Source organism: Nesoenas mayeri, assembly GCF_963082525.1.
Source record: "Nesoenas mayeri genome assembly, chromosome: 2".
Lineage (NCBI taxonomy): Eukaryota > Metazoa > Chordata > Aves > Columbiformes > Columbidae > Nesoenas > Nesoenas mayeri.
Window position 1 is genome coordinate 117,169,020 of NC_137543.1, and position 23,141 is coordinate 117,192,160.

The following is a 23,141-nucleotide window of genomic DNA, read 5'->3' on the forward strand; positions in this document are numbered from 1 at the left end:
GAAGCGAGACCTCCGCGACAGCATTTAGGGCGGCCCGCTCGCCTTCCCGCCTTGAGCGCGCGGGCGGGGAGCAGTTGCGCACGCGCGGGACCCGCCCCCTCTGGGCGTAGTGGCGGCCGTTGCCAGTAGCGGCGGCGGCGCCGGAAGAGGGCTCCGGAAGCGGAAGGGCGCCGAGAGCCGGAAGCAGAGAAGCGCGAGCTGGGAGGCGGCATGGCGTCCGTGGTGCTGAGTGAAGCGGAGAAGCTGTATATCGTGCATGGCGTCCAGGTAGCGGCAGCGGGGGACAGTGCGGAGGGCATCTTGCGGAGGGTCCCGCTAGCCCAGGGCGGCCGTGCCTGTGGCCGGTTATAGCTCTGACCTGTGAGGAGTGGTGCAGGGCCCTTCCCCGCCTCCTGGGCTTGCTCCCTGTGAGCAGGTGTGGGGCGGGAACGAGTTATTGGATGGGGGGTGGGAGCTGTCCATTAGGTTATGTCTGCGGGGGAAATATCGGAGTGAGCATCGAAGCACAGTGAGAACAAGACGTTAGTTTGTTTTTTTTTTTTTCCATTTCTTGTCCATCTCTTTCCCTTTTTACCCTTGTTCTTTCTCAAGTTTTTGCCCTTGTATAGAGCTTTAGCGCGTCACTTAGCCAAGGAACAGAGAGTGGCCCAAGGAGGAAAAGGGAAGGACAGGTGGGGAGAAATGCCAGAGATAAAAGGACTGTGCTTTGCAAAGTACAGAAACTGTATTTCACACCTAAGAAAAGTATTTTTATGGGAATGAGCTGCATAGGGCACATACTATCTGTTTCTGAAATACAAACAGATGAAAGCACTTGGAAGGCTGGTGGCTTGTTTTTCTCTTCTGGGTCCTAATTGCTTATATAAAAGTACAGAACTAGAGTATCCCAACAAAGACCAGTGTTGCGTCAGGTAAAGTACCTTTTAAAGCCAAGACCTTTGCACTTTTTTAGTCTGAAGCTTTCTGTTGAAGCAGGATGGAAGTACTGCAGTTCAGGTCTGTCTACAGGAAGGTGTTACAAGCTGTAGATAAATGAGAGGTGAATGGAAAGAGGAGTTGGTTCTGTTGTACTCTTAAGTGAAAGTTAGTGATGAAACTGGGAGCTGTTGCTTTTATGTTAATTTTATTACTGTGTTTGGCAGAGGAAAAGGAAATTTTAAAGTCACAGTTTCTTTTTTTACTTTTACTGATTCCCTTAAGCACAGTATCTTGATTGGTGTTCTTAGGAGGACCTTCGTGTAGATGGTCGTGGCTGTGAAGACTACAGATGTGCAGAAGTAGAAACAGATGTTGTATCAAACACAAGTGGATCTGCAAGAGTAAAGCTGGTTGGTAATTTTCTTCGGGGTCATGTACCTTGCTGATGAGATTTCTGGGTTTATGAGACTAGTTTTAAGATAAGCTGAGGCTATTTGTAGATGGGTTTGCATGTATAATAAAATGTGCACTAACTGAAACTATTGGTTAAGGAAATAATGACAGAATATGTCATTCATTCAGGCTGGCTTAATCTAATTGAGCTAGATTTACTGTCAGGTACCTAGAAAGCCTTCAGCCTGAACTACTCTACCATTTAATCTTTAAAAAATGAAATTGCTCTTGTGCCTAATCGCTGTAAAAATAATTCTGTTCCTCTAGAGTAAAGCAAAATTGTGTGATATATTTCTGTTTTAACAGGGACACACTGATATCCTGGTAGGTGTAAAAGCTGAAATGGGGACACCAAAGTTGGAGAAACCAGATGAAGGTTACCTGGAATTCTTTGTTGACTGGTTAGTATAACAGAAGAGAAGGAAACAAATCTAATATTTGGAATAAATGACTAATCAGATCTCAGCATTCTTCTGAAGTTTGTACCTTCATTCTACTAACCACCCGTCATGATCTGAGTGCTAGAAACTAATTACTTTACTGTTTCAATAATGGTGAACGTTCAGAAACTTTCTGCTGGTTCTGCAGACTCAAAATAAGCAAAACAAGAGAAGTTAAAGAATGAAAGGCTTAAAAAAAAAATCACAAATTGCGTAGCCTCAATGCAGCTGGAAAAGACTAATGGTTCAGTTACAGATGATTTCTTGACTATAATGTAATTTGTCTTTTTTTACAATGATAGAATAGAAAAAATCTCTTTCAAAAATGAAGAATTCCAGAAGAAATTAATTGACTGATACAGATTGTACTCTAACTGTACTTAAAGGATTTTGCTTTCTTAGTCTTAGAAAGCAGTGTAAAAAGTTCGAAGTGTGTTTTGTACAAAACTGTTTAGAAAAAGAACATTCTCACTGTAAAATTCAGATGCAAAAGTTAATTAGAAAATATAGTTATCATATTTATTCAGTGAATCAGTATTTCATTTGTTAACTAATTCGGTATTTATTTTTAGTCTTATTCCTGGCTTTGTGCTGCAAATCGACTATTGCTTATCCTTACAGTCTTCATAGTGCTTTAATTTTGAAGGAAGCGAGAAGAAAACTGAGAGCTCTTGTTTTCACATTGCTCAGAGGTAGCACAGAGACATCTCAATGTTATTCCAGACTGTTGTATGAAACTACAGTACCTATATCTTGCCGACTTCCTAGAACTGTTCATTTTGAAATAATGTGCTTTGGGAAACTTTTGCAAAAGCCTTGGCACTGTCAAGTTAGCTGTTTTGCATGTGATTCTTATTAAAAGGAATACATGTTGCTTCTCTGATATTAAACCAATATACTATTAGTAAAGCTAAGGCATGAGAGCTACTGTATATCTGATAATCTGTCTGACCTGACTTGCTATATCTGCCTTAACATTTCTGTCTCTCATATTATGCAGCCTTTTCTAAGACTGTCTCTATACATAACAATGTACTAGTTAACTCGAGAAGCTTAGGTTTTGTAGGAGGAAGGACTCACCTATGAATTAATGGTTTATGATTTCTGTTCAAAAAATATCAGACAGGAAGATGATGTTCTCAAATGTGGTCATGCTGTTAGAAGGGATCAGAGCTTGACTGCTTTATAAAACTCATGTATGAAATATCCTAAATAGTACCTGCTTTGTTCTGGTGGTTTTTATATGAAGAAAGTCCATTGACAGCAGGACATTTCCTTACTAAAACAAATGGTCTGTGGGGATGTTGCAATTCTGTGTCACTTCTTTCATATGTAAATCAATTCTAGAAAAACTTCAACTCATTAGATGAATGTTAGGTTGCATTTCCTAACTGTTAATCTCTACTTCATAAGAAGTTGGGAGGGAGATGTGCAGCAATGTTGTGCAAGGTGGATCTTGTCAGTTCTAGAAATAAATAATCTTTATTTTCTGTGACAACACAGACCAAAAGCCTAAATTTTGGAGAAGGGTAGTCACTTCTCCCGTGCTTGTACCATCTAGCCTCCAGAAAGATGCAGAAGAGAAAATGCAAAGTGGAGGCAGCTTGTTGTCTGTAGAGGGATACGAGATGCTGTCAGTACTCTGATGCTTTTCCAGGCTGCCACTGGGTGGTAGTAAGGGAGCATAGTTTGGTGTGCTGCACGTCTTGTATGTTCTGCTTGGCTTTTGTATTGTTCGAACTAATGGTAAACTCAAGACTGCAGTGTGTGCTATCTTAAAACACTTATTTCCTGAAACTTTCAAGGTTTCTTGTACTGCTGAAAATAATCACTTGCTCAATCATGTATGTAATTCGCTGCCCCAAAGTTCTATCTCTTTTTATTCTGCTCCGAGTCCTGAACGTAAAATCTGAGAAGCACATTTAGTCCCATTTTGAGACAGACTTTAATGCAAGTCTCTGGAAGAGATTATTTTGGGGGCACTAATTTGTGATACTAGAAATTAGTCAACGTAGAACAAGTCCACATCCTAGGTGATGTCATTATTGCCCAGTAGCACTGGAGAAGACAGTCATCCTGGCCATTGATATTGAAAGGCTGCTGTGTCTGCTTTAATTATGTTTGGGTTTTGGGGCTGTTCTAATACTGACTTTTTAGGGGTTCTTTTGGCTTTTGACTGAAGCAAAGATTTAGCATTTTCGAAGTGTAAGAAATAACGAAAAAAGAAAAGGTAGACATCTGAATTCCTTGAATGCATTAGATTTTGTTTGTGGAACTAGGGAAGCTAAAGCATATATTTGTCCAAGTCTGGCCATCTGTTCCTCCACTTTGAAGGCCAGACATGCTTTTGTTCCAGCTGAGAGACTGAGCCTATGTGTGATGCCTGCACGTGAGTCTGGATCAGTTAGGATCTTAAATATTACAGACGGAAAGCAATTCTCCAAATCATAAGAGCTGGCAGTATTGCAGAACAGCCACATCAGCATGCTGTTAGGTGATCCTCAGGTATTGTTCCATTGTGTTTTGTGGGGAAAATGCTAACTTGAATTTCAGCGCAGTCACTGAAGGTATCACTTGAATGGTGGGTGCAAGAAAGGAACCCTTCCTCCTCTCCCCTACTATAAATCCATTATTGTGGCACCTGTTCTATGCAGAGGCAAACTGATGAGTTTTGAAGGAATGAAACGTCTTTACATTTTTTAGGGTGCTTCCTCCATTAAAGATGTGTTGTCTCTGCTGGATGGGCTTGAGCTCAATTTTGAGAGAACACCACCATCTGATGCTTGACTAAAAAGTATTTCAAACTCTATAAGCAGATGTTCTTTGCAGATGTGAAGTGCAGTGACAGTCCTTGACCAGGCAAAGGCCTGAATCAGTAAATCCATGTTGGCAGAGTTACCAATTTGACTAGACTAAATCCAAAACCATGTTAGCCCAGTTCTTTGTAGGATCATGAGCTTGAATATCATCATCATCATCATATTAACAGTTAGACATGATCTGGACCTGAATTCAGGTCTGTCTATTTCTGGGACTGCCTTGACAATTCAGATATATCATAAAAGTGGTATCTTCAGACTGTTCTTTGGAATATTAGTGAGGTAGTTAACTTACTGCTGGTTCTGAAACAGTGAATTTGACTTCTTGTTTTAAATAGTTGTATCCTGCTTTTCGTGCAAGAATAGAAACCTGGTATTGGTTGCTTGAGGTAAATATGACTTCAAGTGAAGAGTATCCTCAGTATAATTAAGCTCTGGTAAAGCATGAAAATAGTTGTAAGCTTTTGTTTAATTAACTGTTTTATCTCTGTTACAATTACTTATGTTGTAGGTTATAATATATTAATGGTCTGAGAAACGGATGGGGAGTACTTAACTACTGTGAGGGAAAGCCTTTGGCTGGTAACACCAAGGGTTTTGAAAGAAGAGATCTGTGACAGAAACATCATTATGCTTTAGGAGTCTTGACGGTTATGGAATGTGACACTGAAATGGTTTTAAAAGTCTTTAAAATTACCTTTTGTTCAGGACTAGAAACTGTGTTCTACTTGGCCACTAAGAAGTTCTTTCTGTACTCCATAAAACAAGCTTTTTGGCATTTTCTTTTATTAGTGTGCTAGACAATGCTTTTTTAATTTTAAATTGCTCCAATAGTGTGAGTGTTGGATGGCAGTTTTTACCAAATAGTATCCTGCTAACATTACTTCTTTATTCAATTCCTTGCAATCAAAGTGAAATAATAGGAGAGTTAAGGTGCAGTGAAATTTGCAATAATACTCTGAGTGTGACATTCTTCTTACTCTCTGTCAAAGAAAGAGGCCATTTATAATTAAAAATTAGAACATTTGATAGAACTTTGTGTTTAGAAATAATAATGATGCATAGACCGAGACTTGTATAATTGTTTTCAACGTATCACAGGAATCATTATGCTTGCATAACCATACTTTAAACAGAATGGTTTAAATTGAATGATCTAGTTGCGTGAAAGCTGCTTCCATGGATAAGTGCTTGTTTAATATAACCTAAAGGCCTGAGTCACCATATTTCCAGGATTAAGTTATACTTAGATATAGTCCTATCTTATAAAATTGGTGTCTAATACTAACACAACTGCAAATAATATTATGTCACTCTTGCAGCTCTTTTTCAAGTGGCAAATGTAGTGTGGAAGCATAGGTCACTGCTTGATTGTCAGTAATTTATTTTTTTAAGCATGCATAGTCCTGTCTGTTTATAAAGGCAGCAAATAACTTATGTAAAGTTCAGTAGCTCTTCCTGGCATTCTGAGTTTTCATCAGTTCTGCAAAAGAACAAGTTGGGAGAATTACTTACAGGTGTTGCAGCCTTGTTGATACAGCTAACTTGATGATTTAAGTCATACCTAGATAATGCGGATCTTCAGTTGTTGTTTTTTAAAGGTGAAGGGGTTATATTCCAAGACTTTGTTTTCAGCTGTGTGTTTGCATTTCTGTGGTGTTTCTGTTGGAAGAGCTAAGAGTTTGTATTATCATATGAACACAAAACATACATGAGAAAGTGGCACTGTGTGGTGCCCAGCCAGGAGAATAGAAGGCTTTGCTATTATAGTTTTTGAACATATTGAACTGCTTCTGTGGAACCACCTCTTTCCTGTGTTCTCTAATAACACATTTATTTGGGAGAGTTTATTTAAAACAAGGTCTGCAATGCGTGCCACTGGTCCACTGCTTGAGAATGCTTTTGCCTTCTCTATAAACCAGGGGTTGCATTCAGAATATTTGTTATTTTTTTGTGTATGCATCTCTGGACATTTCTGCTCTATTTCATTGTGACTTGGATGTGGTTTTTTTTGGGGGGTGTGGTGTAGTTTTGTGGGGGTTTTGTGTGTGGTTTTGGTGTTTGGTTTTTTTTTTTTTTTTGGTAGGTGTGTTTTCTTTTCTTGTTAGAATGATCTTAGCTGTGTACAAGGTCCCAGCGCTCAAGGACTTGCTTGCTTGACTGATCATAAACAAAGTCTATTACGTTGGAATCAGGATAGTGAAGACCACACACTTTTGTCAGATCCCATCTGGTAAAAAAATGTTCTTTAGTTGCTGTTCTCCATAAGCTGCAGTTGCTGAAAATAATGAGCTGCTCTCTGTAAGTGGCTTGATAGCAGAGAGTACAGTCAGTAAAGAAATTACCAATTAAGGTCAGTCAGTCATGTCACTTTAGGAAAAAAAAAAGCATATTCTACTTGTCATACTGTCACATCTTTTCTTAGCCACTCTCTTATCTTAGGAATTTAACATTTGACTCTAACAGGCCGTCTTGTTAGCTGTTCTGAACTTAGTACAGATTTCTCTCCTTTTTTTTATTTTTGAAAGGGTTGAGATGATGGAACATGAGACAGCTTAAGAAATAATCCTTGAAAGAATTCACCAACTTTAAGATTGTAACTTGGATACCGAACATAGTAGTGGAATTTAATTAGTATCAGAGCTGCTTGTTGCAAATTGTAGATATAGTATATTCATTAAGACATTTTACTATGCAAAATGGAAATAATTTCTTCACCAGACAGGAAATTTATTCTCGTAAATATAAATCCGTAGATATTTCTAATGCTTTATATTTAAGAAATGTTCTTTGGGTATTGGCTGCTGCAGAAGTGAAAGTATTTTTTCTTTCTTTATCTAGTTCTGCAAATGCTACTCCTGAATTTGAAGGCCGTGGAGGAGAAGAGCTTGGCACAGAGATAGCAAACACTCTCTACAGAGTATTTAGCAGCGAGAGCAGTGTAGACTTAAAATCACTTTGTATTAATCCCAGAGAACACTGCTGGGTTATCTATGTTGATGTATTGGTAAGTAAGGAAATTAAAACTAAGATTCAAGGAGGTTTTTCAAAGCACTGACTTAGCATAACCATGGGTGTTTTCATATAAAAAAAATGTTTCTCATAACGTGATATAATGCGTCACAGCATGGATGGCCATTTTCTTGTGAATCTGCCTATAACAGTTAATCACAACTTTCATCTTGCCCTTTTTCTGCTCTTCTTGATGCCACTGCTCTACTGCAGAGCTCAGAAAACACTGAATAAACCAAATCTGTCTTAGACAAGTCAGTGACTTTATACTGAGAAGGAAATTGCCACTAAAGAAGGCACAACTTTTCTCCAAGCTAGATGTAACAGGAAATGTATCATTCTAATGAATGTAAGTTAGCATGGGTGTTTGTTAGCCCTAATGTAGCCAACCACTATTATCAGTACTAATTCAGTAAAGTAAAATAAAACTTTTCTGGCAAGAGTTACTTTGGGCTTAGGCACTTTTTGATGAAAACTGTATACATGTATTGAATGTAGAAGAGAAACTGAATATTTGTTCCCCTTAAAAAGTGGAAGCTGAATTTTAGGCATGTAAGTCTTGTGCATGTAGCTGCTCTGTTTCCAAATGATGCTGTATTTAAAGGACTCTGTCATGGGAATTTAACAGAAGTCTGCAAGTCAGACTCTCCTGAGCATTATTTCCTGTTCTTATTGGTCCAAAGTTGCATTTCTATTTGTCAAATCTGTTTCTAAAAATATGTTGAGGGATCTTACTCACAGGAATCCATTAATGTCTGTGAAATGATTTGCAAAACGTTAAGCTGTATCGCGAAAAAAAATAAATACAGGGTTTTGATAAACAAAATGGGAACATTCAGACTAAGACCTAAATAAATGTGAAAATTAGTCCATTAGGTGTTTAAAAAGCAGTACCATTAGCCTAATTATAGTAGGTATGGAACATACTGTGACTTAGTCCACATACAGAATGATGAAATTTGTACCACTGCTGAGTGCTTTAACAGTCCTATTCACCAGCTTATTGGAGTTTGACATAGTTTAATAGAACTCAAACTGAGGCCTTTAGTTACTAGGTAATTACATGCAGAGATACAGAATATTAAATGCTGTGCTTATTTAAGCAATGTACTGCTTAACATTGCATAAACACTGCACAAAGACTTTCATAAAGCTGACTGCTGCATAGCTTTTGTATGAGGTTTAAGTGGTCATGATTTGATGCTTCCTGGGCAAATTTGTTGATTGTCCCAGCTACAGAGAAAATCAGCCTGGGTATTTTTCTGCTACTAGTTGGATCAGAATTTTGAATATCAAGATCTACGCTATGTGACACATTTCACATTTCAATCTGTTGTAGGTTCATAAGTAGGACTCTAAACTTGATGAGTCCTTTTCATGTCATATTCTACAGGGATTTAGCGTGTGAGCCATTGAAGAGCTGCTGGTATGATTGGGACAAGATACTGTGAACATTTGTCTCTTTGTTCTGTTCCCCCATGCTTTTTTTTTTTTCCCACACCAGACCTCTATTTTCACACTTTCGAGGTACTTGTACTATTTCCTCTTCTAAACAGAAGACATACATATCACAAGTGAGTTTATATTTGATGTAGGCTCTTGATACCTGCAGGTTTTCTTGAAGCTGCTCTTGCCTAATCATTCCTATAGAGCTCTGTTTTAACAGTACATGGTGGAGGTATGACGCTTGTGCTAATACAAGTCGTATTATTCATTATTTGAGGGATGCAGATTCTGAATACAATAACAATGCGTATGGAGAGTCCTTTGCATTATGTTTTCCTTCAGAATTCCTGGAAATCATTCACATTAGTGTTTGTGTTGCCTAGTTAAGCTGGAGGGAAAATAAGCCTTAAATCTGTCCTAAGCCTGAAACTACTGGTACCTTGTGGTCAAGTGGGAAGGTACTTGTTTTCAAGTGTCGCATTCTGAAAGACAAGGTTATGAACCTGGAGGTGCTCCATTGCAGTTTATTTTAGCTGTTCACACTTTGATCAAAGCATCTATATTCAGCTCCTATGTGTAAACAAAATTTGAGATATGCAACCTCAAAAGACAAAATAATATATTTTGCATAGTCATGCAGCTTATAAATTAGAAACTTGCTCTTTTCTAGTGGCTAGATTACTTGGGAGGTGCTATAGTTGTGTACAGTCAGACTAGAAAGAACATAAGTTTAACTATGCATACTAGAAAGATGCAGACAAATGGCACATGTAGATATGTGTCAAAGGTCAAGAACATATACCTTGACTTAGCAAAATACATGCGTTCTTTCTTAATAATAGGTATTCAGCTTCCAAGGAGTAGCTGATGAATGCGGAGATACACGGTTCTGCAAAACTATAAGCTTGTTCTCACCATCTCTGTCTTTCTCTCTATTTCTTTCCCCTTCTAAGTCATCAATGTAAGAAATAAGCCTTTAAGCATTTTTGAGAGTGTTTTTGATACATGTATAGTCTTTTCCACATAATTTGCCCCAGCAGCTGGCAGTGCTGAGCAAGGAGAATCGAAGTGTGCACGAGGTTCTGTTGAAATTTTAGGAATTCACTACTGAGCATCCTTCAGAGGATTTCCTCATCTCTTCGATTCCCCCTAGTTTGGAAAAAAAACCAAAACCAAACTACTTAGAAATCTGTCCTTTTGTGGAAAAACTTATTTGAATAACAGTTGTGCAGACTTTCTTAGTCCTTGAAAAAAAAAATTGGGAGCAATCTCCAAAGAAGGTGCTTCAGCTGAGAAGAGAGTGTTCATTTCTTTTTGGAGGAATTGTCCTACCATGCTTGATACGGGCTGTGCTCCTAGCCTGTAGGTGCCACTGTAACAGAGAGGAGGCTTTAGAAGAGCAGCCTGAGCATGAGGCTTGCAACAGCAAAAGCACATCCTATTATTGTGTTTTAATAACAAAGATATTGTGGGGCTTATTGTGTTATCCAGTAAAATCAAATAATGACGGAAAGCGGCAAGTTAACCTTTCTGTATCCAGCAGCTGTTTGCAAAGAAATAATTGGATCGCTTTTTTATTTAGTTTTCGATCCCAACTTTTTGCCATTCTTTTTACACAATTCAGTCTGTCTTCATAAAAATAAACTGTCTTTCCATAATGCGATTTATGATTTCTTCCCAGCACAGGAGTTTATCTCACTCTTAAATAGATTTTGAAGAACAATCAATATTGCAAAACTTGTTTTGATCTCATCATGCAGCATGGATTGATGTAATGGAGAGGCACCCATATGTTCTTGCTGAAGTAGTTTCAAATACTTGCTGGGGATGCGTGTGTTCATCGAATAGTACTGGCAGCTCAGAGCGGATCTTATCAGAGAAGTAACACTGAATTGTGGGCAGATACATCTTTGAATTGTCTGTCAGCCTGTGGAAAGTGTTAGTGGTGATGAGAACCCTGCCTTTTTATATAGTATGCAGTGCTGTTCGCCTGATCTTCATGACAAGAAACTAAGTTAGACCCACTTCCACACACTTTAATTCAAATTATAGTGTTAGCAATAAGCAGACTTTGATATCAGGATTTCCTTAGATCCTCTTCAGCTACAAGACAAAGCTGCCAATGACTCTTTTTCCATAAAGAATAGAAAATAAATCATGATGTGCCTTAATAACTATCCCTTCTAGAAGTAGCTTTTCATACCATGTTCTGAGTGACAATTTGCATTGCTTCTTTGAAAACAATTCTTCCACTTGGGTTTGTCCAGCTGAGATTTAAAAATCACTCCTCTTTGAAATAAAGTATAGAAAAAGGATTGGCTAATTTGACATTAAAGAATGAATATGGTGAGTTTATAAAATGTATTCTGGTCATAATCTAGTTCAGTGCCTTAATGCAAGAAGAGCAAGAACAGCAGTGGTTTCATTTCAGCTTCTGTTATTAAATTTTATCGTTAATTTTATTATTAAGTGCATTAACTCTTCTAGTTTGTATGTATAATACAGTTAGCTAAAATCTTAATTTCCTATCTGTTGTTTCTTTTTGTATATAGACCTTAAAGACAACTTTGTTTTTTAAAAACCTGTTCTGGTTCTTAATTTTGTGCCTTTTCAAGTAGGTTTTAAGTAAAATACTTGATTTAAAACCACTAGCCTGATTTTCTTTTAAAGAGATTCTCTTTTTCTTCCCCAGTTATTGGAATGTGGTGGGAACCTCTTTGATGCAATCTCTATTGCAGTGAAGGCAGCTCTCTTTAACACAAGGTAAAGCACAGATCGCATTTAATGTGAGTGGAAGTGGTGTGAAAGTGGAAGAGAAGTACTCTCTGTGAGCTAAGCATTTTTAATGCATAATTATTTAAATATGAAATAACAAAGACAATTTGCATTCAGATACAGGTCAGTCCTGTTGCATGCAAGCAACATGAACTAAGGACTTTAATTCAGTTTCTAGTAATTGTCATATTGCATTATATGCACAATCAGGCTCAGGATATAACTTCTGTTCTGTAGCCAGAACAAGAAAAAATCGTCTTGACCCTATGGTTTTCTTGCAAGTAGAGGAGGCCTTGGTGTTGGTGCCTCGTGGGTTTAAAATAAGTAGTATTCACTGATATGTGATGCTCCTGAATAAGCAGCCCTTTGTCAATGTGACTACTGATTTGTTACTAGCCCTGACTTCCCACTTCTGATGCTCTTTCTCATTAACTGTTAGTCTAGAGTTGTTTTTAAAACTAAAAGGAAAAAATAGTGGGGAGAGATTGTGGGGAGGGGGAAATGATGTGTCTTTAAAAAAACTTTGTCTCACGTGTTTTAATTCAAAGAATGAAAGAGCAAAATTGAGCAGAATGAGTGACGCAAGTGATCTGTGTGTGTTTGGATGATAACATTCAATAATATTTTTTCTATTGTTTTTATCTATAGATGAAAGAGAATACAGAGTTTTGTAGCACCCTTGAGAAAAGAACTAGTGAATGGCTTCGCTAAAAAACTTACATAGCAGAAGTAGCTGGAAGAGGTGCAAAAGTTAGACTCTTACAAGCATAATTATTTTGAAAGTGAATTTCAGGTTGTTCTTCAGCTGTAAATTAGAGATCTGCTGAAGTCACTGGCATAGTTCTGGCTTACCGGTCAGGGAACAGTGCTAGAGCTGGAAAAGTACATGCAAGAAAAAGAAGAAAACATGCTTTTGAAGACAGGTAGTATATCAGGATATAAACACTTCAGAAGAGGGTAAGGGGAGAATCCATAAAAGACTACAACTTGTATATATTGCTGAGAAATTGCCCGTGTTAATCAAGTTCTCAACAGTAACTTTTAATAGTAGATAGTTTTTGTATCATTAAGAAATACTATTACAACTGTAACAGCTCACAAAAGAATTGACAGGACACTAAAGGGAAGAAATACCTATGTCTCTGTGTGTGAGCTGCCAGGATGCAAAAGTCATATATTATATTTAAAAGAGTTGCTCTCATGTGAGTTGTTTTGCAGATCCAAAGCACATTCTTTATTTACAACATAACTAGGTATTTTCTCTTATTTCAACCAGAATCTTAGTTCTGAATAAAGAGAGAAGATCATGTAAAAAGTAATTATAATAAATAAATAATAAAAAAGAGAATCTGTTGCTTTGGGAACATCGACAACATGGAGAGTATGTTTTAATGATTCTGCTTTATTTTTATTCTTCTGAAAACTGTATCTTTCATAGAATCTTTAACCTGTGACCAAGCATCCACGGTCTTGTGGAAGGCAAATATCAAATCAAAATGTGGTACAGTATGATATAATGCAGAGCCTGTTGATTTTTTTGACTTGTGAAAATCCTGTCTATTGACTTGAGCAGGGAACACTAGTATATCTAATCTCATATGAGCTCAAGATGTCAAAAGGTGAAAAAGTGTAAACTTGTTGTCCACTGTTCCTCTCCCTTTCTGTTGGTACCTACTAACTGGTCTTTGGATTGACACAAGGCTGTTTACAGTAGCTGCCTGTTCTCCGTAAAATATTATTGTCTCAGCAAGACAAGATGTCAATTTGAAGATCATTTCAGATTAAGTGTTCTGAACTTTGCTTGATGTGTGTCCCTCTTTGAGTCTGTCTTGCCTTTCATAATCTGTTTACAACCAGGTTTTTGTTATAAGTGTTTTTGGACCTTTGTCAGCCTTGGCTGCAGCCTCGGAACCAAGAGCAGGGACCTCAAGCTGCTGTTTTTTCTTTGAAGCTACAGATTTTTAAATGTTCAGGTGGCCATGTGAATACCTCAGCTTCATCCTTAAAATCTTTCTCTAACCATTATGTAATGCTGTGGACAAGTTTTTCTTTAGGGCTGAGTAAATGCAAAATCATAACTTAAGGAATTTTGTGCAAGAATTGTGGGATTTAAATTCTTTGCATGTCTGACCTGACTCATTGTATCCCCTTCAGGCATGGAACAATGACAATACGACTGTTTTAGGGGGAACATTTAGTCCTTGAAGTTTTGTATTGTTCATTATGTTCTAAAAACTACATCAAGATCATGTGCAGATATCAAATTTTCTTATTAACTATATCTCCAAGGTGCTTAAGGCTGGATTTCTCCATGATCAATATAGATATTGTAAAATGTGCAGGTAGCTATTATGTCAAGATATAACATTAAACTTGATTCTGTGGAATGTACCTGCTTGCAACTGAGCAACAGAGACTAGGCAAATTACAAAAACTAGGGATTTTATAACACAATAGGTTTGCAGATGTAATTTTGTGAGGGTGTTTGTTGTCTTTTTTTGCTGGACAGCATGGTAGTGGCAGAACTGGTGTCTGCTTGCAAGGGTAGAACTGGTTTTGCAGTTGTCAAATCTGAGTCTGCAGCCCAAAGAAAAGAACATTGTTCATTATGTGACTTCAGTCCTGCTGTACAGATTTCTGCCCTGATTAACTGCAGGAATTAAAACAGAAAAATAAAAGTTGCAAAGTAAACACGTACAGCTAGTTCTTAAGATAAACCTTCACAAGCTGGGAGAGGAAACCTTCAGGTTTCTGGCAGTGCTTTGTGCGACACTCTCTTTGCCTAATTTTTGTCTATATACCTCGTTTTTATGCAACTATGGTGCTTGTGTCTGCTCAACTGTCTTTTTGCATCTGCAGTGGTTCTAATTTGTACCTCTCATCTGTTCTTGGCCAAAACAGCTCCTTGCAGGCATTTTTCAGGAATGAATTCTGGCAACTTTTTTTTGCAGACCAAACATTGCTCTGGTTTCATAGCTGGTTTAGGAGGGAGTTGAAAATTGCTCAATCTCACAGATTTTCTTGAAATCTTCCTTCATTTTAAACACTGCTCTGGCACATACACTTCTTGTCTAGGCTGTTGTCCAGTCCTGTCAGTTGTCCTGTGTAGCTTGAGCTTAGTCACCTTGTGACTTTATTCCATCAATTTTTAATGGAATATTTTTAACCTCAAAACAGGCTTTGATGCATTTCCATGGAGTTGTTATGTAACTCTGCAAAGCATTTTGAGTTTAATTTCAGGAAAAAGTACACACCGCAGTTGTTCTGCTTGCTGAAAGTTTTTGTTTTAGCTTGGCTCAGGCCAACGTTCTTGGTGGGAATATGTTCTCACTGAAGCAGGGTTAGCTGTAGTGTGTAGCTGTGTAGGACTCTTAGCCACAAATAACTAAAATATTCTTCCAGGGAACAACACAAATCACTTTACATTGGTGGCGGGAAAGTGCACTAGATCAGTTCCCATCTCTCTTTTAAGACAGATTTGGTACAGAATACATAAAAGAATGTAACCTCCAGAGTCTCGTTATAAAACACAATGCTACTGTGAAAGTGCTACTGTACAAACAGATTGTGGTTGCGTTCCATGTGGTTACTGAAGTTAGCTTTCTAGGGACATCTTGAAATATTTTGTTTTCAACCGCAGATGTGTAAAAGTGAGAGCAGTGTGGTTGAGGTATGTGTGGGTTTTACTGGCCTGTAAAGCAAAGTGTCTCAGTCAGTACTCCATCCTAGTGGGCACCTGGATAAATGAGGGTGTATAAGACATTGAAGTTTTTGGCTTCTTGAGATACCATTTTCTGCTAAATTGTTTTAAATTACTTTATAAATTGTGCTAAGAAAGCTGGATCAAATCATCCTGTAAAACTCCCATTAAGTGGCATAACAAATGCAGTATATGCATCACTGATAATGAGCCTGTCTAGCACATTTGTTAGAGAGTCCATCATTCACAATTGAGAATAAAATATTTCTTGGATTTCTGCCTGGGTTTTTATCCCTGGTTGTTGCTTTTGTATATCTGTCCTTAGAATGGTAGTCTTCTGGTTTCTTAAAGAATTAGAATATCTTGCCAAACTTCCCACCTTGCTAAAGAGAGAGGATTTTACTAATGTCATCTTTTTCCTTTACCCCAAGTCTCCTTAGTTGGTGTCATTCTTTCCTGAACAGCTTTACTACTTGTATTTGGTACTGATGTCACAGCTTTGCCAAGCAATGCAATTGCTGTAATTCTGACTTTACTCTTGTCTGCAAGACTGGGAACCACAGTACGAAAGGATTCAGCTTTGCCAATTTCTCTCCTGTACGTCCAGGCAGATGCACAAAGAATTGCTCAGAATTGCACTGTGCAAATTCCAAAAGAATCTGTCCACTTATATTAGTGTAAAAAAAAAAAAAAAAGTTCAAGTTCTAATGGTTTGAATAATGTAAATTTGATGATCTTACCCTAATTATCTTCCCACTTAATGTTTTCTTCCTAATTCCAGTAAAGGAGTTTTTAATAGTTGGATAACATTCTGAATTTTTTTCTAAACATTCATTTAGAGGAAAGGGCACTTCCTGAAGTTGAGACTGTATGACATCTGTATCGTTGTCCTGTCAATGATTTTGTGTGTTTTGTTTCCACAGAATACCCAAAGTGCATATTCTGGAAGATGAAGAAGGCTCTAAAGAGATTGAGCTGTCTGATGACCCTTATGATTGTATTCGACTTAATGTGGATGATGTGCCCTGCATCGTCACATTAAGCAAAGTAAGACTGACAAATTTCTGACCTTCTGCCTACAAACTTCAGTTTCTGTTCACTTCACCTGACGTTAATCTTTTCCCTAGGGATAAAACTTGTGTTACAGAAGTGGTCAGTGTCCACTATGTATATATTTGTTCATCCTTGGGCTCCTAATTAAGATGAACTTTTATCAAAAAGGCTTGTGGTTTTTTTTTCCACCTTCTGACTTGCAGATTTCTACTTGATGCATTCTTAAAATGCATCTTCTTGCATGCAGAAGACTTTTTATTTTTCATTTACTCCTTGCTCAACAGCCAGAGCAGCAGATCCTTCAGCGTGTTGAAACAAATGGATATTGTTGTGAGTTGCAGAGGTTGCGTGATGTGCCTGGAGTAACCCAAAGAGTATTTTCATGGGTGCAATACTGTCTTTTCAAACAGGTTTTTGTTTTCCTTTTCCATATGTAGCATTCGAATAACGCAGTTGATTTGCTGGATGCTGCATTTTCCAATGCAAGAGTTAGTGATTTGCTTAGTTACCTGGAAGTTTGTCTGACGTGTCTTTTAAGCAACTTTTATAAATAGTATAAAGACCACCACTGAAGTGGGGGCTCACCCAAGTCCCAGGATGTGTAGTGGGGGAGGAAAGTCTGTGCTTGGAGTTGGGGGGAAAGGGGAATCTGGAGATTCATTACAAAAGGATAGTCAGTAAAACAGTGTGGAGTAGTGACATGCTTATCTCACCTGTGTTATGTAGGTACTCATGATTTGGGGTCAGAAGCTGTTTAAGTACTGTGCTGTCAAGTCAGTCACATGATATTGGGATGGGAGGCTGTAGATAGCCAACAGAGCTACAGCTCACAGTTTAACTTCTTAATAAAGAGCTTAGACACCTGCAAATTAATATGTCATTTTTGTCACTAACTTAAAGATTGGATATAGGCATGTGGTGGATGCTACCCTTCAGGAAGAAGCCTGTTCTTTGGCCAGCCTGCTTATTTCTGTGACCAGTAAAGGTGCCCTCACTTCTATGAAGAAAATGGGGAAAGGCAGCCTTGATCCTGAGAGTATTTTTGAAATGATGGAGGTAAGGAGTTTTGAGCCATTGATGATGATACTGAATTATACTGGAAGAACTAAAACTTCAGTATATGAAAAGCTGCAGTAAAGACTTTAAGAGCAGGCATCTTGGTGCTTTTATTAGGTGCACAAGGAGCTTGCTGAAGGTCACAAACAGTTCCTTTGAAACAGAATCTAATATGAATGGAAGTTATCTAAAAGCTTTAGAAGCCTGAAATGTATGATACTAACAGTTGTTTCAGGGAAGTACCCCACAGCTGTAAGATAGTAAATATTAAGTTGATAAACATTGAGAGTATTTTTAGAGAAAATTCTCTCATTGTTTCCCTTAAAGACCAAAAGAGCAAAACTTCTAACATGGTAAAGTCCCTTTAGAAGTAGAGATGGTATTTTGAATTGCTAGTGCAAGATGTTTTCTTCTAGCACAGCTCATTTGTTTTGTGATAAGCTTATTCTTCTTACTGTTGTTTTTCTTTGCTCCTTCATTTGGTTTCTGATCTGCCCTTACTCCATGAAAATACTAGTATCTGGATGTTGTTCATATCCACGTAAGAATACCATTTTAAACCTTTCTTCAGGCTCTTCTTAAAATTGTTTTCCAGTATAAATTCTCTTGCCTGGATTTGGCCTTGAACATGAGACAGAGCTGAGTTTTGAACTTGGAGTCAGAATGAAAATTAAATACTTCAAACTGGCTCTGTTTCCTAGAGATCCAGAACTAATTTCAGCATGGCTGTAGTCAGGAATGTGGAACTTGGAGCCAAGTTTGAAAACAGTTGCTCTCAAGTGGAAATTACATGCTGAGTATATATGGCACTTCACTGTTCCATGATGTTGATCCAAAGTGCTAATCTTGGTGGTACTGGTAGGCTTTTTATTTGCATCCAGAGAGGTCACTTATCCCCCTTATCATCTTTGTAGATGTGCAGGGGGGGTCATCTCTAACTTGGCATCCTGAAGAAACCAAACTTCTTATGGATGTCTGATGTGTCTTCCTTGGTAAATTTTGAGTCCAGTTCTAACTAAATGTCAGGCTTGAGGTTTTGGGTCTAGTGCTGCTACAAAGAGATGAGTGCTTAAGTTAGATACAGCTTCATGGTAGAAACTGGCCCACATGTAAATTATCTGCAAAAAGCTTTGATTGGAGCCTCTATTTTGATCAGATTTTGCTTTACATTGAGCTCTAAATACAAAACGAACTTTTGCAGTTCTGTTGTATAGCTTGCCCCCAAAAGTTGTGCTGGGGATTATATTATGCTCATCTAAACACTAATCAGAGATGCACATGGAAGGTAACAACGGGAAATCTGCAAACCATCCTACTCTGCTTAAGAGCTTTACTTACAGAATCACAGAATCGACTGGGTTGGAAAAGACCTCAGAGATCATCGAGTCCAACCCTTGGTCCAACTCTAGTCTGTTTACTAGATCATGGCACTAAGTGCCATGTCCAGCCTCACTTTAAAAACCTCCAGGGATGGTCAGTCCACCACCTCCCTGGGCAGGCCGTTCCAATGCCTGACCACTCTCTCGGTAAAGAATTTCTTTTTAATATCCAGCCTAAATTTCCCTGGCAGAGTTTAAGCCCATGCCCCCTTGTCCTGTTGCTGACTGCCTGGGAGAAGAGACCAATCCCCACTTGGCTATAACTTCCCTTCAGGTAGTTATAGAGAGTGATGAGGTCACCTCTAAGCCTCCTCTTCTCCAGACTAAACAACCCCAGCTCCCTCAGCCTCTCCCCATAGGTCTTGTGTTCAAGTCCCTTCACCAGTCGTGTTGCTCTTCTCTGGACCCGCTCCAGCACTTCAGTGTCTTTCCTGAACTGAGGGGCCCAGAACTGAACACAGTACTCCAGGTGTGGCCTCACCAATGCAGAGTACAGGGGAAGGATCACTTCCCTTGTCCTGCTGACCACGCTATTTTTTGATACAGGACAGGATACCATTGGCTTTCTTGGCCACCTGGGCACACTGATGGCTCATGTTGAGCTTCCTGTCAATTAGTACCCCCAGGTCCCTTTCTGTCTGACTGCTCTTCAGCCAGACTTAGCTGCTTGTTGCTGCAAGGAGTTAAAAGCCTAAGCTGATCGCCTGGTGATTTGTGCTGTCTCTCATTTGCTTTGGAAGAAGCCTTCCCTCCTGAGTGGTGAGCAGTTTGAAGGAGCGAGGGATAAAGCTGATGAGAAAAAAACCAAGATGTTTTCAGGGATGTCAGAGATTATCTCTTTGGCCCTGCCTCAAACTCAGCAGCCTGATTAGGATACCAAAAAAACCCAAAAAGGCCTGGGAATGTCCAGTGGAGGAGCTGCATAACCCTTGCTTGACACCTCCATTCCCTAATGATTTGGCTGCAGGTCAGTGCATTCAGCTTCCCCTGCCTGGTAGAGAACAGATGTTCCTAGGACATATCTCTTAGGAAGGCAGCTTCATGGGAAAGTTTTGGGAAGCCAGCAGCATTAGGCTTTTTTTCTACTGAGTTTGTGATCTGATCCATAAGAGAGACAAGCAGGAATAAGATGGCAAGAGCGTTGTGTCAATACCAAAGCACTGCACAGTTCCCATTCGCTTTGACCTGGTGTGAGTGATGTCCTACATTTGAGGAGAAGAATGTGCAAAGTATATCACCCCTCAGGACCCCAGACTGCTGCTGTGATCTTTGTCCCGGGGCAGAGCTGTAACAATTCTTGTGTGTGACCCCCTTTACTTAGCAGGACTCAAACTGTCTAGGATTGACAGCTACCTTGCTGCATCAAACCTCTCCCCATATTCCCTTTGGGTACTATGGGCTGTATTCTATAACCTGATTCTTCTCTTAGAAATGTATCTTTTTTTAAGGTTTGTGTGCCTATGGTGTTGGCAGTTGTCATCAACAGGTGAAAGCGCTTTGTGGTCAGCTGTATGGCAGGCATAGGATTGTTGCATAGATCAGGAGCTAATAAACTCAGTTTAATATAAACTGCCTTTGGCACTTCAGAGACAGGTGGGCTTTCTTCATCTTTTTGTGGAGTCATTTCAGATCATTTAAAAAAACCCTAGGAAAGCTCTAATAGGCACTACTACCTTAAGATCTTTATTTCAGCATTGCCCAATGTTTTCCTGTTCTGCAGTTTCCACAGTACAATTGTGCATGTGGGTAGAGTAGAAGCTGTTATGTGGATTTCCATTGCTGGAGTTTATTTCTGTAAAGAAAATCTTCTGTTAACTCACTTAAGGTCCATGGACAGTATGGAATTTCACATCATAATGAAGAGTGTGCCCACAGCCTGATTTGTTGTTGCAGCCAGTGTGCATTTTGGGTTTCTCTGGCCACCTGTCAGGATGTTGAGCTGGTCTAAATTCAGTCTGCTAATTCTGAGCACATTCACAAGAGTTCACTGAACTTCATAGTAGGCTGCTTTGCTGGTTAAGTATCTCTGGTCCTCTGGCAGCTAGCATGTCACTTGGTGTTGCATATGCTGGCTAATTTGAATGTGTGCTCGTGCCTGATGTGTATTAATTTGTATTCCTGGGTGATCAAGCAGTGCACAGATCTGGTGTTAATGATCACAGAATGCTTCTCTGATGAATGAGAGCACTGCCTTTATGTGTACATTTTTCCAAAATTTAATCAAATTAAAATAGAACTCCTACAGCCGTTATTTTTCTTACTTAAAAGCAGATTTTCATTATACCAGCTGGTGTATATTAATCATTAAAGGGAAAATATTTGTCAAAACGAAGTGATCATTGAGGGTTGTCTTTGTGTTAATAATCATATGTCTCAGATTTGTTTTGCTTTCTTTGCATTGCAGACGGGACAAAGAGTAGGCAAGTCATTGCACATAGCCCTTCAGAAGATTTTGGATGAAGAAGAGCGTCTGGGGACCTCACGGCAGAAAGTTGGATTTCTAGGATGAGTTTTTATTAAATGTTCAAAACTGTTTTTAATTGATCGTGCGATCTTGTCAGTTTGTATATATAAAAAGGATGCTTTTTTATTCCAGTACCTTTACCCTTCTGGCTAAGAGGCTTTTAAAATGTCACTAAACTTAAAGAAAGCTACAGTTAAATGCAAATAAGCAAATTTGAGATGCTGCCCATATGGGTGGCTGTCCACACCTAGGAGGCACACCAGCAGCAATTGATGCAATTGCCAGCGAGATGCTTGAGTCTGTTTTCAAGAGTGACTGGTATAGGTTCCACTTAATTCTATTTGCTGTGTTCCACTTCTGCAGAGCAGCTGCTGTGTTGTAGGGCATATATGGGGGTGTCCTCAGTACAGCACAAGCCAGGCTTTGGGCCTCTTAAATTTTTTTCTTTATTCACCAGCCAGATGAGAACAGCACTTTCTGGAAGTCTTCCTTCAAATTATCTTACTTTTCTTTGAATAAAATGTGGTTATATTTTACTATAAATACAACACGGTCTGAAGTTTCTAGGTCCTATTTTAAACTGAGATTTCTTTGCTTACTAGGGCTCTGCCTATGCCTTTGGACAACAGGTACAATAGTAACCTAGCCAAAACCTCTCACAGTAGCTAAGAAGAAGGGAAAAGAAGTTAATTTTTTAGGAGTGTGGTAATTCAGCTGGAAAAGCGTAATGACTGTCAGTAACCATCCTTTACAGGGAAAGACAGAAGGTGGCAGGTAAGGTATGTGATCGAGTTGTATCATCAGGTCTTCAGAGCAGTGGATTCCCTCCCTGCATAAATTGGCTGGCCCAGCAAAGATCTATTTATTTGGCAGGATAGGAAGATAGAACAGACAGAAGAAGTAAAAGGAAAAAGTTGATTTTCAAGAATATGATATTTCAACTGCAAGCGTTAGAAGGGTAATTTTGAACAAACATTATGGGAAAAGTTATTACAATAGTCCAGGAATCATTTAGCTCTTACTTACACAGTGTTTTCTGAATTTTCTTTTTAATTTCCTAATATCAGGTTAAGAACATTTTTTTTTTTTTTTTGTCTGGAATGTGTTTGGTGGGAAGAACAGGAAGGTTTTTGCTGAAGGAGAGCTGTAGATATAGCACAAAACATATTGCATCTCAAATTAATAATCACGATTGCATTGAAATACATAGTGTACCTAAGGTCCCCACATCTCTTCAGCCCTTTTCCTGGAGCTCACACAATACTATGTATTTCGGGTATGTGTAGCCACTATTCTATTCTATTCTGTTCTGTTCCATTCCATCCTAAGCAGTGAGGTTAAAAAGAAAAAGTCCCTCAAAATTTGCCCAAGATGTCTGTTTTGAAGCAGTGGGATTTGTTCAGAACCTTAAGTATGTTATGATAGTGCTACATAGTAATACAGACAAGTGACAATGATTATATATATGATTCTTAATCACTCCAGTAGAGTTATTCCATGTGAAGCAAAGACTAACCTGACCTCACCTTTACTGCAGCTGTGATCTATTCCTTGCTGCACAAAGCTACTTTTAAGAATGTAGAAAGAAAGAAAACTGAAGGGAGAAAGACCATTTATGGTACCCTA

General features: G+C 38.6%; 1 protein-coding gene across 2 annotated transcripts; it reads left to right on the forward strand.

The window, feature by feature from the left end:
• The first annotated feature begins 8 nt into the window (after positions 1 to 8).
• On the forward strand, positions 9 to 21,757 carry EXOSC7 (exosome component 7). Of its 2 annotated transcripts, XM_080338628.1 has the most exons (8): positions 39 to 267; positions 1,227 to 1,328; positions 1,678 to 1,772; positions 7,472 to 7,637; positions 11,781 to 11,851; positions 16,487 to 16,610; positions 17,517 to 17,672; positions 21,456 to 21,757. In XM_080338628.1, the coding sequence occupies exons 1-8, from the start codon at positions 211 to 213 to the stop codon at positions 21,558 to 21,560; spliced, it is 876 nt and encodes a 291-aa protein (XP_080194754.1). In that variant the 5' UTR covers positions 39 to 210; the 3' UTR covers positions 21,561 to 21,757. The 2 variants fall into 2 exon arrangements, with proteins under 2 accessions (XP_080194755.1, XP_080194754.1); XM_080338629.1 differs by lacking the exon at positions 17,517 to 17,672 and having other exon boundaries at positions 9 to 267.
• The last annotated feature ends 1,384 nt before the right edge of the window (positions 21,758 to 23,141 follow it).